This window comes from Carcharodon carcharias, chromosome 25 (assembly GCF_017639515.1).
Source record: "Carcharodon carcharias isolate sCarCar2 chromosome 25, sCarCar2.pri, whole genome shotgun sequence".
Classification (NCBI taxonomy): domain Eukaryota; kingdom Metazoa; phylum Chordata; class Chondrichthyes; order Lamniformes; family Lamnidae; genus Carcharodon; species Carcharodon carcharias.
This window is the reverse complement of record NC_054491.1, coordinates 26494225-26512613: the sequence shown is the minus strand read 5'-3', so window position 1 is coordinate 26512613 and position 18389 is coordinate 26494225. Positions and strand designations below refer to the sequence as shown.

Here is an 18389-nt window from a genome sequence, read left to right as displayed (position 1 = left end):
CTGTACCCACTTACTTCACCCACCTACCGACCAAACCCATCCACACTGGACATCTAAATGAACCTCACAGCAGCTAGTTCTGTAACAAGGGGACATCTGATCTGCGCTGATCCTCTTTGCTGCTCTCTGCGAGGATTCCTGCACCAAGGGAGTTCTTCTGCATCGTGGATTGGAAGTTGGAGTCTTTTCAATGTATGTGAGTAAGTGGGTAGTTTCTGTCTGATCGGAGTTGAAATCTGGGGTTCCAACTCTTATCAGGAGTTTTGGGCCATTGAATGTTGTAACACAGATGGAGGCCATTCAGCCCATTATGCCTGTGCAAGCAGTTTAAAAGTTTATTTAATCCCACTCTCCTGCCATTTCCCCATTTCTCTATATTTCCTTTTTAAGTATTTATCCAAATCTGTTTCAATCCTGCTCAGAAAAGTAATGATCACATTATTAAAAACAATGAAATGTGCATATATAATTATATTTTTCTCTCTTTACTGAGTAGAAACAGAATATAATGCATCATGTGTCAGTGAAGATTTGTTCAATAAAACATTCAGCTTCATCAGTTCGTGTCGTTTAACCTGTACGCTGAGGGAGCTGGCATCCAAAAGTCTGAGTGTCCAAATCTCTAGCACCTGAATTTTTCCCTCATCGGCCACGCGTGACCGGTGGGCCTGGGAGCGCTCGGGAAGTGGCAGGCCCTCAACTGCGATTGGCCCCCGACCACAATTTCATGCTAGCTGGCCAATTAACGGCCAGCGTGAAATGCGCATTGAGAAGCTCAGCACTGCCGGGTGGTGGGCACAGCAAGAAGGCAGGTGATGATGTCACCATGGGCGCAGGTGAACGCTGTGCGAGCTCCCTGAAGGCAGACAGACCTGCAAATAATAAAATAAAGCATAAAACGAGCTGCAAAAAAAAATGCCCATGCAGCACAATCAAGCACCTGAAACCATACCTTGTAAAAACGCTGTCCCCAAATATTTCTTTTTATTTTATTTCCTAACAGAGATTTCATCCCGCCCTTGGATGAGGTTTCATGAAAAATGTAAATGTCGCCTGGCCGATTCGTCCGTCCGCCAACTGTAAGGTTGGACAGACCACAAAAAAAAAATCGCATTCAGTCGCGCCATTAATGGGCTTAATTGTTGGCGGCCATGCTCTCGACTGCTGCCAAGTGAAATATCGCATGAGTGCGCCATGATGTTGGAATGATCGCCCGAAGTCATCTCACAGGATTTTACGCCCGATTGGGTCGGACACACGCCTGGCCACAGAACATAAAATTGTGCTTAAGTGTTTGAGATCCGAGATGCTGAGACCCCAAGTGTCCAAATATCTGAGACTCCGGGAGTCTGAAGGGCTTTTATCTTCTTTTATTTTTACATGTATAAATAGGCTTCCCTTCTATTCAGTAAATTGTGCAAAATAATACAACTCCACTGTTACTTCCATTGTTACTCTAGCTATTATTATCCTTCAGGTCAGTTATGAAATAGAATAAACGGCAGTTGTTTAATAATCTTAAAATCCATAATAACAAGTGCTCACATCAGTGTCCTATAATCATCACTGCCGAAAATATCTGTCAGATTTGAAGATGTGAAGGATGAAGTATTAAATTCTGCTTTGAATGTGCTTTACAACATGTTCACTACATTGAAAGGCTCCTAGTAACTTCCATAGCCGTTACCATGGGTTTCTGTCAGCTGACCAATGAACAATCCATTAACTTCACCGTTCATAAACTGATCAATCCTTTGTGCTGGGATCAGCTTCTATTCTCCCCATGTCAACAAGAAAGTCTGAGTTTAAATTTGTCTCACACTCTGTGGGCCTGATTTTAAATCACTCAAATCCATTCACTGACACAGAGCTGAAATCAGGTCCAATGATTCTCTCAGTGAGGATCGGACTCTGGCTGATTCTCAATCTACACACGAGATTCTCTGGCTTCACATCCAAAGTCTTAATTCCAATAATTTAGAAATTCAGAAAAAAAACTCCTTCTATGGTCCATTCATGTATTATAGAGGGCGGGGGTGGGTGAGGTGAGAGAGAGGAGGATGAAGCAGGGAGGGAGTGAGCTGGAAGAGGGTGAGGATAATGGAGATAGAGGGAAGAATGGGGAGATGAAATAGAAGAGGGGGCAGGTGGAGGGGAAGATGGAGAGAGTAGAGGAGGTCAGAGGAGGGGAAAATCTACCAGCTGCTTGCCATTCAAGAAATTGCATCCTGACAGAGCTTTTAAGATGGAGGACCTCCATCTCCCTTTGGGCCCAATGGATCACTGTGCTTAGCTCCAATACACTGGGGCATTCACACTGACCTGTCAACCTGCTCAGACTTAAAAAAAATGATCAATCCTTAAATCAAGCTTCTCTAGTGTTTGAGGGGTCAAGAATAGAGGTTGATTGTGGGAGATATAGAACAGAGATAAAGGAACTTCTTCACAAAGAAACTTGGGAGTCTGTGAGATTCAATCCCAGGGATAATAGTTCAAGCAGAAACTGTGTCAACAGTTGAGATGAGATTGTAGATGGGGTTGAAGGAAAAGGGGTTTGAAGGGATGTGGAAACAGGGTGGGTCAATGTGAATGAGACTGTTTGCTTGTGTGGAGGGTAAAGAATGACACAGATTGGATGGACGGAATGGCCATTTTCCATGTTGTGTATAATTCCTGCTTCAGTCCAGTTTGATGACTTGTTGGTGACAAAGGGAGGCTTTGGGCCATCGTGCCAGTGTTGGAGTTAGTTCAGCTACGTCAGCTAATACCATTTCCCTGCTCCTTCCCCATTTTCCTAATGTTTCTCTTCAAGTGTTTATCTAATTCCCCCTTGAATGTCACAATGAGATTCAGGCTCAATCTGGCTGTGGTAAAACATTCTGTACCTAATGACCATTTGCATGATAACAATTTCCCTGCTCTCCCTCTTACACTCTCCCTCTTGCGAGCTTAGTGACCAAAGCAATGTCCACTGCTTTTTACATCCAGCAGATTGTGCTTCCGGTTCTTTCCAGAACATGTGACAGATTTTTAGCCTGACTTAGAAACTCGACTGGGAGAGCTGGTTTGAGAAGATGGTGGGATGGGGGTGGGGTTGGAATCAGGAATCACCCCCCAGCTTGAGAACCCCACTGGATGTCAACCCAGTTTTAAACGCAAGAATTTAAGCTTGTTGCAGAGATACAAACTTCTTGATTCACACAGTAGTGGAAATCATCTATCACTATTTACACTTGCAAACCCAGTCTTCACTTTAAGCACTTCTGTTAGACCTCTCGCACCTTAAACAAAGCCTCCTATCCCTGGCAGCACCTAGTGAGCCCTGCTGCAGCTCTCACAGGAGGAGGCCATTCAGCCCCTCACACCTGTTACACAGGAATAGGGGGGGTAGAGAAGCACCGCAGCAGCAGATTCCAATGGGCTGAATGTCCTGTTTGTGTCCATTACTGTATCTCTATCCATATTTGGTGACGATTGTCCATCATTTCCTCCTTGTGGCTACTCCTGACCGAAGTACATCATTTAATTTTCACCTGAGCTGTGAGTTAGCAAATCTCAACAATATACAAAGGTTACTGAAGAAAGTGCACAAAGGATTCACAAGGATGATATCAGAACAGGAAACGCTGAACAGGCTGGGAATAATTCCCTGTAATTCCATAGCTCACCCTGTGATGGGCTCCACTGAGAGTCCCACACTCTGGATATAGGAGAGGTGTCAGAGGATTGGAGAATGGCAAACATGACACCATTATTCAAAAAAGAATGTAAGCGTATTCCTAGCAATTACAGGCCGGTCAGTTTAACATCCATAGGGGGTAAGGTTTTAGAAACAAGAACCAGGGAAAACGATGAACAGGCACATGGAGAGGTTTGAGTTCATTAAGGAGAACCAGCACTGATTTGTAAAAGGCAAATTGTGTTTGAGTAATCTAACAGAATTTGCTGATGAAGTAACAGAGAAGGTTGATGAAGGAATTGTGATACTTGTTGTCTATATGGATTTTAAGAAAGTGTTTGACAAGCCATCACATAAAAGGCTGGTTAACAAAATTGAGGCTCATGGAATAGGAGGGTCAGTGTCAACCTGGATTTAAAAAAATGGCTTAAGGACGGAAGACAGTGAGTTGTGGTAAATGGTTGTTTTTGGACTGGAGGATGGTACAGAGTGATGTTCCCCAAGGGTCGGTGCTAGGACAACTGCATTTTTCGCTATATATAAATGACTGATCTTGGAAGACAGCCGATGATACCAAACTTGAAGGTCTGGCAAACGGTAAGGATGATACCAAACCCCTGTAACAGGACATAGATAGGCTAGTTGGGCCGACAAGTGGCAGGTGGAATTTAATACAGAGAAATGTGAGGTAATCCATTTTTGCAGAAAGGATAGAGAGAGGCAAAACAGACTTAACCACATAATTCTAATAATTTTGCAAGGACAGAGGGACCAGGGGTTTCATGTGCATCAATCTTTGAAGGTGACAGGACATATTGAGAGAGTGGGAATTTGGGCTTCAAAAATAAAGACACTGAGTACAAAAGCAGGGAGTTTATACTGAAGCTTTATAAAGCTCTGTTTAGGCCCCAACTAGAGTATTGCACATCCCAGTTCTGATCACAACACTTGAGGAAGGATGTGAGAGTCCTTGGAAAGATGCAGAAAAGATTTACCAGGATGATTCCAGGGATGGTTGGGGATGTGAGGGAAGTGGTGGTGGGGGTTGAGGGGAGGGGGGGGGTGTGGTTACAAGGTTAGGTCGGAGAAGCTGGGGTTGTTCTCTTGCAGCTAAGGAGATTGAGGGGAGATTTGATAGAGGTTTACAAGATTATGACAGGTTTGGATAAGGTAGACAAGGAAAGCTGATGGTACAAGGACTAAGGGGCACAGATTTAAGGCTTTTGGCAAGAGATGCAGGGGGTAAATGTGAAGAAGGATTTTTTTACACAGCGAGTGGTAATGACCTGGAACTCGCTGCCCACAAGGCAGGCGGGAGCGAAAACAATCAATGATTTCCAAAGGAAATTGGGTAGGCGATTGAAGAAAATAAACCTGCAGGGTGACCAGGATTGAGCAGGGGACTGACTGGATTACTCCACAGAGAAGCAGCATAGGGGTGAATGGCCTCATTCTGTGCTGTAAACAACTCCATACAAAGATGTTCCCTCAGGGATGAATCATGCTCAGAAACTGGACAGGGGTGTGAAATATCTTCATTTTTAATTGTTAACTATTAAACTTTATAAGTTAATATATGTTTATATCTTTATATGTTAATTTTCCAAGATATTTAGACTTATCAAACAATTACAAACTTTTTCAAATATATAATAAAAAGGAATGTGTTTTTATTCATACATCAAATGTGGGCGTCATTGGCAAGGCCAGCATTTATTAGCATGGCAGATTCCCTTCCCTAAAGGACATGAGTGACGTTAGTTGTTTCTATAAAACAATCCATTCGTTTCATGGTCACCACCACTGAGACTAGCATTTTATTCCATATTTACTTAATCAAATCTAATTCCTCCAGCTGCATGGCATGATTTGAACTAGTCCAGTAACATAACCACTCTGCTAACGGACCTCTTTTTGCTACCCTTTGGATAGAAGGTGTAATTGCACTGAAATATGAAAGCAGCTTCAGAACATTGTTGTGGTTTTAAGTGACTGTTAATTTGTGAGGCCGTGAAACTCCCAATAACCACGAGAGAATTTTCACTTCCTTCACACCAGAAACAGTGGCTTTTGAACTGAAGCTCTGGCTCAGCACATTATTGCCACCTGCTGGAAACTAGCTCAAACTGCAACATCAGCTCACTTTTCAACATCTGTCACTGTTCATAAAAAGTAAGAGCAGGAGTAGGCCATTCAGCCCCTCAAGCCTGCCCTGTCATTCAGTAAGATCATGGTTGATCTGATCATGGCCTCATCTCCATTTTTCTGCTCATTGTGCAGACTGTGCCAACCCAGCCACTCACAGGAGCAAGAATTTAATTAACTTCCTGGAGAAATAATTGAGGAATAGACAAAGGAGGTCTATATTTGTTTTTTTTTAACATAACATAAGTCACTTGGTGCACTGATTAAGACCAATTGTATTAAAGGTAAAGTGGTAGCACAGATAGAGCAATGGCTGAAGGTTGGAAGGAAGACTGGATGTAAATGGATGCTCTGTGTTTGGTGAGATGGCTATTGTCTCCTAGGGTCTGTCTAGGGGCCTCTCTTGATTTCCAATATTTTGTCTATGGGCTCAGAAGGAATAATATCAAAAGTTGCTGCTAACACCACATTTGGGGGAATAGCAGGGCCGAGTCAGACTGCAGATTACAGTCAGAGATTTGATGCAGATACTTTTCACTACAGATAAACATGAGATGGAGAAAACAACAGAAATCAGAATTAAGTACAACACAGAAAAATGCCTTGTGGAATGCAAGAAAAGACTGACTGAGGGGTGCAGACACAGGTACTGCAAAGCAGAACAGGAAGAGAATAAAGCTATAAAGGGGGGAAATGGGATTGTGCTTTTTATATACAGGGCACTGAATATGTAGACAAAGATGTGGTGAGGAACCTGGCTCGGAACATTGATAGATCACATTGCAGTAATGCATGCAGTTTTGGGATATTTATTAAAGAAAGAATGTGAAAACCACAGAACAGGTTCGAAGGGTTGAACAGCCTCTTCCTATTCCTGTGTAATAGGTTTGAGGTACTGAATGATTGTGTTACAGGCTCAAGGGCAGAATGGCCTCTTCCTATTCCTGTGTAATAGGTACGAGCGTCTGAATGGGCTATTCCTGTGTAACTGGTGTGAGGGGCTGAATGGCCTTCTCCTGTAAGAGCTGCAGCAGGGCTCACTAGGTGCTGCCAGGGATAGGAGGCTTTGTTTAAGGTGCGAGAGGTCTAACAAAAGTGCTTAAAGTGAAGACTGGGTTTGCAAGTGTAAATAGTGCTAGATGATTTCCACTACTGCGTGAATCAAGGAGTTTGGATCTCTGCAACAAGTTTAAATTCTTGCATTTAAAACTGGGTTCTCAAGCTGAGGGGTGATTCCTGACCCCAACTCCACCCCCATCCCACCATTTTCTCAAGCCAGCTCTCCCAGTCTAGTTTCTAAGTCAGACTAAAAATCTGTCACATGTTCTGGAAAGAACCGGAAGCACAATCTGCTGGATGTAAAAAGCAGTGGACATTGCTTTGGTTACTAAGCTCGCAAGAGGGAGAATGTAAGAGGGAGAGCAGGGAAATTGTTATCATGCAAATGGTCATTAGGTACAGAATGTTTTACCACAGCCAGATTGAGCCTGAATCTCATTGTGACATTCAAGGGGGAATTAGATAAACACTTGAAGAGAAACATTAGGAAAATGGGGAAGGAGCAGGGAAAGGGCATCAGCTGAAGTAGCTGAACTAACTCCAACACAGGCACGATGGCCCAAAGCCTCCCTTTGTCACCAACAAGTCATCAAACTGGACTGAAGCAGGAATTATCCACAACATGGAAAATGGCCATTCGGTCCATCCAATCTGTGTCAGCCTTTACCCTCCACACAAGCAAACAGTCTCATTCACATTAACCCGCCCTGTTTCCACATCCCTTCAAACCCCTTTTCCTTCAACCCCATCTAACTTTCAGTTGGATAAGTGTAACTTTTCAGAGCATTAAGTCTGGAATAAGCCCTTCCTTTGGAGAGACCATTCACAAACTGCACCATCAGGGACTCAACTTATTGAATTCCCTACTGGAGTTGAGGAGATGCAGGGAGATTTGAGAATCTCCCCTACAACCAATGACAATCCAGGATGGCTGCCCAATGGCTTAGTAAACTCACTCTGCAATTAGCTGAGCACAAGGTGCATCCTTCAGCTGTGCTCGGTTCACTGTCTCATCTGAGGTGGGGCCAGGCACATGAAAACTGGCTTCAACCACCCCTAGGGTAGAAAAGGACAAAAATCAGCCAGGGTTCTTGCTCCTGTCCAGTGACCCCTGTCTCTGACCCTCACTGTATCGATGGCGTTTGTCTGAAATCACAACGGAACTACACCACATGATGAATCAGACTCTTCAAAAAAAGAGATTAAGTGACAGGTAGAGAAGAGTTCCAGATCATCAGTCAAAATTCAACCAAAGCTGTTTGTTCCACATCGCCAGGGAATGAGATGAATATTATACATGATGCAGAGGTACGGTTTGTGTGATTGATACATCATTGAGAACATTGCTCAGTCTAGGTGAGACTTTAAGCTCACAGTGATTGGGAGGAGATGCCCATAACATGTGCTTCACTGAGACACAGCTCCCCTTTGAAAAGGGCAGTGAAAAATGGTGCGATGAAGAATGGGTTTGAAATAAGTCATTATGGAGTTTGTGACCGAGGAGATGATAGAAGTTAAGTCATATCGCTGGCTGTTTCTGGCTGCCTTTCAGCACTGCTCTTCACTGTCACAGGCTAGCAAGCTTTCTTTATGTGTCCATTGCTGTGTGAGTGTAAAGGGTGTCTGCTCCCTTCTCTCCATGTCTTGTATTTATGATTACTCTTCCTCCAGGCAAACCTGCCAATGCTCAGCATGAATATCCAGGACACTGCATACATTGCAGCTCCTGCCAGCTTCACAACAGGGAGGGGCACAGGGGAAGATAACTCACAATACAGCAGCCTGCCTCCAACCCCAATCCTCACACCCAAAAACAGCAGCACAAACAGAAAGTCGACAACATCTCCCAGCCAGGAGTGGTAATAGCCAGATTCTCGAAGAAACCAGCGGATCTGAAGGAAGGGATTGGTCACCTCACTGCCAAAGATGACAGCATTGACTTCAACAGCTGAGTATTCCAAAGCCAGCACCATGACAATACCCAGGATACTGAGGCTGTGGTGAGAGAGCATCACCAGGCCCTCCGTTTGGAAATAGATACACCAGCACATATCAAATATAAAATAACCCAACGACAGGCACAGCACCTGGATCTGAAGCTCAGTGTTTGGAGAGCCTGAAAAATAGACAAATTGCATTTAACTCTTGTAACTTTGAAACTAAATTATTTCCACTTAACAAATATTTCACCAGCTCAAAACCTGTAGTTCCAACATTCACAGTGACATCATCGCAAGTTTTTTTGGTGTTAAACCACTTAGGAATAAGTTAAAAAAAGAATACAAAAATCAAAATACGGTAGATGTTGGCAAACTGAATAAAAACATAAAATGCTGGAAATACTCAACAGGTCAGACAGTAAATAGGGAAAGAAAAGCAGAGTTAATGTTTCAGGTCAACAAATTTTCATTGGAACTGTCTGAACAGTCTGAGAAAATCAACATGTTGTACGTAACCTTTCAAGAGTAGCTTTGAAACCAATATAACTAAAACACTGAGTCCAGTAACCTTGTGTAATAAAGGATTGAAGAGTATCAACTCGAGACCCCAATTACAGAATCGGTGTGAAGAGCAAAATGCGGGCATTATGGTGATAATGTCAGATATGTGACAGGAGTGAAAGCAGATTAATCCCCATTGGGAGGAGGGAAAAAGATGGAAAGTCACCCAGACAGCTCCATAAACTCTGACCTCATCACCCCAGACTGTTCCCCATAAACTCTGACCTCATCACCCTGGACTGTTCCCCATAAACTCTGACCTCATCACCCCAGACTGTTCCCCATAAACTCTGACCTCATCACCCTGGACTGTTCCCCATAAACTCTGACCTCATCACCCCAGACTGTTCCCCATAACCTCTGACCTCATCACCCCAAACTGTTCCCCATAAACTCTGACCTCATCACCCCAGACTGTTCCCCATAAACCCTAACTTCGTCACTCTAGACTGTTCCCCATAAATTCTTGATCTTGTCACCCCAGACTGCTTCATGAGCCATGACCTCATCACCCCAGACTGTTCCCATAAGCTCTGACCTTGTCACCCCAGTCTGTTCCCCATAAAACCCAACTTCGTCACCTCAGACTGCTCCATAAACCCTGACCTCTTCACCCCAGACTATTCCCCATAAACCCTGACCTCGTCATCTCAGACTGCTCCATAAACTCTGACCTCATCACCCCAGACCGTTCCTGCTAGGCCCCACAACCTCATCGCCAAGCACTGCCTGACCTCTGACCTCTGACCATTCCTTCGTTCAAATGATTTAACCAAGAGTAAAACAGGAGGAAGTTTGTGTTCGAGAGAAAACCCCACCCTGAAATAAATAAATGCACTTATCCCAGCCAAGGGTGTTATGTGATAAACATAAGCAGTAGAGAGGTGATGAGAATGATGAATTGCTCTGTCAATGGTAGAGCTGTTTATCCCATTGCATGGGGATCAGGCTTGATGGCCTTTTTTGCCTTGGGCAAGATCAGAATCCATGCTGATGGTATTACTTACACCAAGGGCCTTCAGGACACAAAGCACATGAGTTATGCACTGGAAGCTGGCCAACCTGCTTGTCAGCTGTTGGTCTCCACAGTGCAAAGTCCAAAACTTCAGGCAAAATGAATAAATGTGCGCACAGATTGGTGAACAACAGCAGAAAGTTCGCAACTTACTTAGAACCTTAGGTTGTGACATAACTAAACTCCCTGGCATGTATGTTAATTTTATCAATTGAGATTAAGTATCTATAGGTGGAGGGCATTAATTGGAGGGGTACTTGAACACATACAAAGAGACATTTACCTACACAGGAAGTGAGTCAAGCTAGGAGGTATATACCTGTAATGATTCATTCTGTAAATAAATCTATACCAAGTGAAGATTGGCTCTTGTTTCTTCCTTCACTGACTGGCTATCATGAGTATAACAATGTATTACAGTGTGATACACAGGGTTAGTCTACTTCAATCATGGAAAAGCAGAACATGTCATCACATCATTACTGAGTGTTCTACGTGTGACTTAATCTTCATTCTCCAGGGTCAGCATATGAAGATAAGGCGTAGCCAAGTATGCTGCTGAGCACTGATCCTGGAAAGAGCAAACCAGTCAGACAGCGGCTACAACCTTGGATTCAGGGGTATCACAAATTCAACCAAAATGGTGAAGGATAACAAGCCCCTCATTTCTGCCAGTCTGACAGTCTCAGCAACTCAGAGTCAGCTAATGCTGACTTGCTTTTATCATCCGCCTTGTTAATTAAGAATTGATGCCAATAATGATCTTTTCCTAACCCCAGTTTAAACCAGAACTCACCAGGATGAGTGAAGGGCCAGGGTCCATCGACAAATCCAACATATGCAGAGAAACAAACAATGAGAACTCCATGTATGAGGGTTACCAGGCGACAGTTCCACTCATAACGGCATTGGCTGTTGATCTGACAGAAGGAGATGTAAAGTGACACCCAACTGATCAAACTGCACAGCACCAGGAGCATAGGGGAAGCCATCTCACTAGAAAGAATAAAAGCATTAAAACATGTGCACACAGATGTGAGAGATACTGCAGGAGACAGGATGGGGGCAGAGCAGGTTTGGGAAGGAAGAGTATTTTCATAAGCTGCATATATCAAACCAATAAACACATCAGTAAGGGTAACCCATGTGTTCAAAAAGACTTGGGTGTGCTTGTACAAGGAATGCAGAAGTTTAGCATGCAGGTGCAACAAGCAATTAGGAAGGCGAATGGCATGTTGGCCTTTATTTCAAGGGCTTAGAGTGCAAGAATAAAGAAATGTTGCTACAGTTGTACAGGGTTTTGTTGAGACCACATCTGGAATACTGTGTGCAGTTTTTAGTCTACATATTTAAGAAAGGATATACTTGCATTGGAGGCGGTACAGGGAAGGTTCACAAGGTTGGTCCCTGGATGAGGGGATTGTCTAATAGGCTGAGTAAATTGGGTTTATATTCTCTGGATTTTAAAAGAATAAGAGGTGATCTTATTGAAACCTACAAAATTCTGAGGGGGGTTTGATAGAGTGAACGCTGGGAGATTGTTTCCTCTGGTCGGGGGAATCTAAAACACGAGGTCACAGGCTCAGGATAAGAGGCCGATCATTTAGGACTGAGATGAGGAAACATTTCTTCACTCAAAGGTTGTGAATCTTTGCATTCTCAATGCTGGAGGGTTGTGGATGCACGATCATTAAATATATTTAAGGTTAGGATAGACAGATTTTTGGTCTCTCAGGAAATTAAGGTAGCAGGCGGGAAAATGGAGCTGAAGCCCAAGTTCATCCATGATGGTATTGAATGTTGGAGCAGGCTCAATAGGCCATGTGGACTCCTGCTCCTTTTCTTATATTATGTTCACCCACAGCTTTCTGCAGCTAGTTACAGTACAGCAATGACCTGATGCCAAGTGGGCGCCAGGGGTCAGCTAAGACCTACAGGACATAAAAATATAAGAAACTATAATATTATAAATAATATATAAACTATTATATTATTATAAGAAATTGCCTGTCTCACCAGGCCAGGTACAAACAAACTGGATGATAAATCATTCAAAATTCACAAATGTCATGAAGTTATTTCCACTACAACAGGCTGCTGATAAGATTGATGCAAAACCTCACAGATTAGCGTTCAAAATTCACTCTTTTTCAGGTCAGAGAAACCAGCATCAATAACAGTCTAGTAAAGCTCTTGCTCAAAACCCTGTGTATGGTGGTGGTCACATAATATAGCCCCTAGGTTTAGACTCCCTCACTCCCAGGCATCTGTTATTCTATTTTTTTTATATTTATTCATGGGATGTGGGTCTCACTGGATAGGCTAGCATTTACTGCCCATCCCTAATTGCCCTTAAGAAGGGCAGGGTATAGGGTGGGGCTGTGGAAGGGTCAGTGGATGGGGTGGGGCACTACTAGTTGGTGGCAGATCAGGTTCAAGGATAGTGACGTGGGGGATGAGCAAGGTGGTGAGCTGCCTTCTTGAACAGCTGCAGTCCCTGAGGTGAGGGAACACTCACAGTGCTGTTAGGGAGGGGGGAGGATTCCAGGATTTTGACCAAGTAACAATGGATCATTAGGAACAAGAGGATGCTGTTCAGGCCCTCAAGCCTGTTTCACCATTCAATGAAATTATGGTTGATTTACACCTCAACTCCATTTAGCTCCATGATATCGTTCCCTAACTAAAATCTTTCAATCTGAACCTTGAAAGTTCCAATTGAACCCCAGCATCCCTGGCTTTTGTGGGCAAAAGCTCCAGATGTCTACTATCATTTCTGAAAAAATCGCTTCCTGATTTCATCTGTAAACAGTTGTGCTTCAGTTGTGAGATTATTGTTACTAAATCCCATCTGGCCTGTTCCCTTGTCAGATCTAAAACATATTGTTTGAGTAACCCGTCCTGGATACACTCTAGAAATTACTAGCATCAATACAAAAATTAAAATCTTCCCATATAACTGCCTTGTCTTTGCTATCAGCATTTCCATCTCTGCATTTAGACCTCACAGCTGCCAGCAAGTCTACAGACAACTCACGCCAGAGTCTTGGATCCTTTGCAGTTCCCGTTCACATCAGGAGAGAAGGAAAACACCTTTAAACCCTCGATTAGATGACAGGCTGTAGCTTGCCATTACTCCCGAGTCCCAGCAACTCCCATCTCTTTCTTATTGTTAACATTGTCTGCACACAATGGATTCTATACAACCTTTCATGCATGCATTTTGTGATCCTATAACAGAAAAGGTGACATTGAACCCAGTGACCAGTTTCAGCGTGGTGTGAGTCAGGCTTTTGGGTTAATCCTCTTTATCTGCTGCACTCAGTAATTTAGTGATCACTGTCTCTAGCTGAGATTAAAAACTGCTCTATGTCGTAGCTCACACTTCACTGGGTCAATTTTCTCATCAGCAGCTGCACATTTAGTTGGAATGGGATTTTTCTAATGCCTTCTTACACCGTGCAGCACACTTTCTCAGTGTTAGTTTGGTTTCATCTGCAAACTTTGATATTGAGTTATTATTCCTAAATCTAAATTCTTACTGTAAATTCTGATGCATTACAGTGGCCCAAGCACTGAAATTCTGGAACACCACTTTCTAACTTGGTCCAAACTGAATAACAACCCTTTATCCCTCCTCTCTGCTTTTTATTAGCCAATTTTCTGTCCAATCAGCTATTTGCCCTGACTCCACATGCCCAACATTTCTTACAAGTCTATATTGTGGTACTTTCTTAAAGGCATTTTGGAAATCCAAGTATATGACATCCACTATATTACCCTTGCTGACTCATGCTGCCTCTTTAATCAGGTCAGTTAAACATGACTTCACCTTTTGGAATCTATGCTGACTTTTTATAAATATTTTCTGTGGCTAGATGGTCTTCTATCACTTCCTTTAGTACAGATTCCAGTACCTTTCCTTCACTGGCATTACCCTAGCTAGTCTGTGATTTGTCGGTTTTGTTCTAACTTCCTGTGTTTTTTTTAAATTCATTCATAGGATGTGAGCGTCTTGGCACAACCACATTTATTTGCTCATTCCCTTGAGAATGATTTTTTGTTATTCACTCATGGGATGTGGGCTTCACTGCCTGGGCCAGCATTTATTTCCCATTCCTAGTTGCCCTTGAGAAGGTGGTGATAAGCTGTCTTCTTGAACTGCTGCAGTCCATATGGTGTAGGTACACCCACAGTGCTGTTAGGAAGGGAGTTGCGGGATTTTGACCCAGTGACAGTGAAGGAACGGCAATATGTTTCCCAGTCAGGATGGTGAGTGACTTGGAGGGGAATTTCCAGGTGGTGGTGTTCCCATCTTTCTGCTGCCCTTGTCCTTCTAGTTTGTAGTGTTCGTGGGTTTGGAAGGTGCTGTTTAAGGAGCCTTGGTGAATTCCTGCAGTGCATCTTGTAGATGGTACACACTGCTGCTACTGTGCGTCAGTGGTGGAGGGAGTGAATGTTTGTGGATGTGGTGCCAATCAAACAGGCTGTTTGTCCTGGATGGTGTTGAGCTTCTTGAGCATTGTGGGAGCTTCACTCATCCAGGCAAGTGGGGAGTATTCCATCAACTCCTGACTTGTGCCTTGTGCCTGGTGGACAGGCTTTGGGGAGTCAGGAGGTGAGTTACTCGTCGCACAATTCCTAGCCTCTGATTTGCTCTTGTAGCTACAGTATTTATATGACTAATTCAGTTCAGTTTCTGGTCAATGGTAACCCCCAGGATATTAATAGTGGGGGATTCAGTGATGGTAATGCCATTGAACTTCAAGGGATGATAGTTGGCTTCTCTCTTGTTGGAGATGGTCATTGCCTGACACTTGTGAGGCATGAATGTTACTTGCCACTTGTCATCCCAAGCCTGGATGTTGTCCAGGTCTTGCTGCATTTGGACATGGACTGCTTCAGTATGAGGAGTTGTGAATGGTGCTGAACATTGTGCAATCATCAGCGAACATCCCCACTTCTGACATTATGATGGAAGCAAGGTCATTGATGAAGCAGCTGAAGATAGTTGGGCTGAGGACACTACCCTGAGGAACTCCTGCAGTGATGTCCTGCAGCTGAGATGATTGACCTCCAACAACCACAACAATCTACCTCTGTGCTAGATATGACTAGTACAGTAGACAGTTTTCCCCCTGATTCCTATTGACTCCAGTTTTGCTAGGGTTCCTTGATGCCTCACTCTGTCAAATGCAGCCTTCATGTCAAGGGCAGTGATTCTCACTTCACCTTGAGAGTTCAGCTCTTTTGTCCACGTTTGAACCAGGGCTGTAATGAGGTCAGGTGGTGGTGAGCTGCCTTCTAGAACCGCTGCAGTCCATCTGGTGTAGGTACACCCACAGTGCTGTTAGGGAGGGAGTTCCAGGATTTTGATCCAGAGACAGTGAAAGAACAGATAAATCATTCCAGGTCAGGATAGGATGAGAGTCAGAGAGGATCTTGTAGGTGTTGCACCTACCTGGCCCACATCCTCACACCCACCCCAATACAGAACACTCTATCCACTATGCCCATCCCCAATGTCACTATCCTTGAACCCGATCTGCCACCAACTCATAGTGCACCCACCCCATCCCCATCCACTGACCCTTCCACAGCCCCACCCTATACCCTGCCCTTGCCCGGCTCTAACCCCGCTCCCAACACAAACCATGAACCTGACCCTGATCCTAACCAACTCCCAACTATAGCCCTGCCCCCATCCCTGCCCCTGACCCACCCCTGAACCTAACTGCAACCCCAGCCCGAAGTCCACACGAGACCCTAACCCCACCCGACCCTAACCCACTCCTGACCCTAACACCGAACCTGACCCTAACCCTGTTCCTGACCCTAACCCACTACCCACCCTAACCTGCTCCTGAACCTATCCCACTCACCCGACCCTAACCTTGCCCTCTACCCTAACTCTGCCCCGACACAAACCCCCACCCCGACCCTAACCCACTCCAAACCATAGCCCCGCCCCAACCCTAACCGGCTCCCGACCCTAACCGGCTCCCGACCCTAACACCGAACCTGCTCCAAACCCTAACACCACCCCAACCCTAACCTGTTCCCGACCCTAACCTGCTCCCGACCCTAACCCGCTCCCGACCCGAACTTGTTCCCAACCCTAACCGGCTCCCGACCCAAATCCGCTCCCGACCCTAACCCGTTCCCGACCCTAACCCCACCCCGACCCTAACCCTGCCTCAACCCTAAACACACACCTGACCCTAACCCCGCCCTAACTCTAAACACACCCCTGACACTAACCTCAACCCATCAATGAGCCTGGCCTTACCCAAAACCCAGCCCTGACCCTAAACCCAACCCAACCCAATCCTAAACCCTTACCCGACCCTAACCTGGCTCCCGACCCTAACCCTGCTCTGGCTTTAATCCAGCTCCGACTCTAACCCCCATCTCCACCCCTAACCTCACTCTGACCCAATCCTAAGCCCGGCCCCACCTCTAACCCTGCCCCAGACCCTAAATGCATCCCCAACCCTAACACTACCGTTGATTCTAACTCCACATCAACTCTATCCCTATTCTGACGCTAACCCTGCCCCCAGCTCTGAACCCGCTCCTGACCCTAACTCTGCCCCCAATCCCCCACCTCTAACCCCAACCACTGGCTCTAACCCTGCCCACGGACCCTAAACCCTACCCCTAGCTCTGACCCCAACCACTAACAGTAACCCTGCCACCAGCGCCATCCACACCCAATGACCTAATCCCACCCACTACCTCTAATCCAGCCCCTAGCTCCAACACTTCCGACCAGTCCTAACCCCACTCCCAGTTCTAACCCCGCCTTCCAGCTCTAAGACTACCCACTGAACCTAGGCCTGCCCCTAGATATAATTGCACCTGATAACACTAACCCCACCCTCTAGCTCTAACCCCACACCGAGCTCTAATGCCACCCACTGATCCTAACCCCATTTATAGCTATAACCCAGGCCCGTCCCTAACCCCAACCCAACTAACCTCACCCCCAACCCTAACCCAGCACCCAGCTCTAACCCTACCCCAACCGTAATACCCCTCACCATTAACTCCACTCTGACCCAAACCCGATCCCCACCCCAGCTCTAACCACGCCCCTCGCCTTAACCCCATCCCCGAACTTAATCCCAACACAACAATAACCCTAACACCCCTCCCAGCTCTCGCCCTGCCCCAAGCCTAAACCCATCCCCTAACCCTAATAGGCCCTCTGCGCTAATCCTGACTCCCACACTAACATGCTCCTGATCCTAACCCGGACCCCAACTCTAACTCTAACCCCAACCCAGACCCCAACCCCCCTGCCAACCTAACCCTGGCCCCCAACCTGACCCCTCTGCCCCAACCCTAACCCTAACCCCCACACTATCTCTAACCCCACCGCCAATCCTAATCTCACTTTGATCTTAATGCTACCCCAAGTCCTAACCCCACCCCTACCTCTATCCCCACCCACCAACACTAACACTGCCCCTGACCCTAACCCCGCCCTCCAGCTCTAACTCCTCCCACAAGCCCTAACCCCCACCCCCTAGCTCTGACCCCGGTCCACGGAACCGAACCCCGCCCCTAACTAACCCCGCCCCCTAGCTGTAACCCCGCCCACTGACCCTAACCCCGCCCAGCGGATAAAGGCAGGCGAGCGAGCGGGAGGCCCGGTGTGAATTTCAGTCTTTCAGGAAACCTCAGTCGGTGTGAGGGGCCGGGCCGGGCATCACCATTCCCCCGGCATCGAAATGACGCCAGCTCGAGCAGGTGGACAGACCCGTTTTCATGGAAGCTGTCCGGAATGAATGACATAGAAGCGAGGTCCCTCCCCCGGGCCGGACTCACCCGCCCCGGCTCCACCGCTCCCGGCACCGGCCACCCTGGCTCCGCCTGTCCCGGCACCGGCCGCCCCGGCTTCGGCCGCAGATACTCAGCCTGCGGCCTCCAGCGGCAGCGCCATCAGCCGATAGCACCGGGGAAGGGCAGGTGGTGACTGCCAGCG

General features: G+C 45.8%; 2 protein-coding genes across 4 annotated transcripts; both read right to left on the bottom strand.

Annotated features, from left to right (window-relative positions):
- Positions 1-453: 453 nt before the first annotated feature.
- On the bottom strand, positions 454-18292 carry LOC121269727 (TLC domain-containing protein 5-like). 3 transcript variants are annotated; one of them, XM_041174588.1, is made up of 4 exons: positions 18233-18292; positions 11196-11395; positions 8971-8999; positions 454-872 (listed from the first exon to the last, which is right to left on the bottom strand). In XM_041174588.1, the coding sequence occupies exons 2-4, from the start codon at positions 11389-11391 to the stop codon at positions 822-824; spliced, it is 276 nt and encodes a 91-aa protein (XP_041030522.1). In that variant the 5' UTR covers positions 11392-11395; positions 18233-18292; the 3' UTR covers positions 454-821. The 3 variants fall into 3 exon arrangements, with proteins under 3 accessions (XP_041030522.1, XP_041030520.1, XP_041030521.1); XM_041174586.1 differs by lacking the exon at positions 8971-8999; XM_041174587.1 differs by lacking the exons at positions 8971-8999; positions 18233-18292 and adding an exon at positions 15632-15659.
- On the bottom strand, positions 7642-8945 carry tlcd5b (TLC domain containing 5b). The gene has a single exon (XM_041174585.1). The coding sequence runs from the start codon at positions 8932-8934 to the stop codon at positions 8458-8460; it is 477 nt and encodes a 158-aa protein (XP_041030519.1). The 5' UTR covers positions 8935-8945; the 3' UTR covers positions 7642-8457.
- Positions 18293-18389: the final 97 nt, after the last annotated feature.

Coding starts and splice junctions, on each gene's coding strand:
- tlcd5b (XM_041174585.1), bottom strand. CDS start 8,934: ATGTGCTGGTGTATCTATTTCCAAACGGAGGGCCTGGTGATGCTCTCT.
- LOC121269727 (XM_041174586.1), bottom strand. CDS start 11,391: ATGGCTTCCCCTATGCTCCTGGTGCTGTGCAGTTTGATCAGTTGGGTG. Junction 873..11,195: donor CTGGCCCTTCACTCATCCTG/GTGAGTTCTGGT, acceptor TATTATTTGCAG/GTCTGTCTGCCTTCAGGGAG.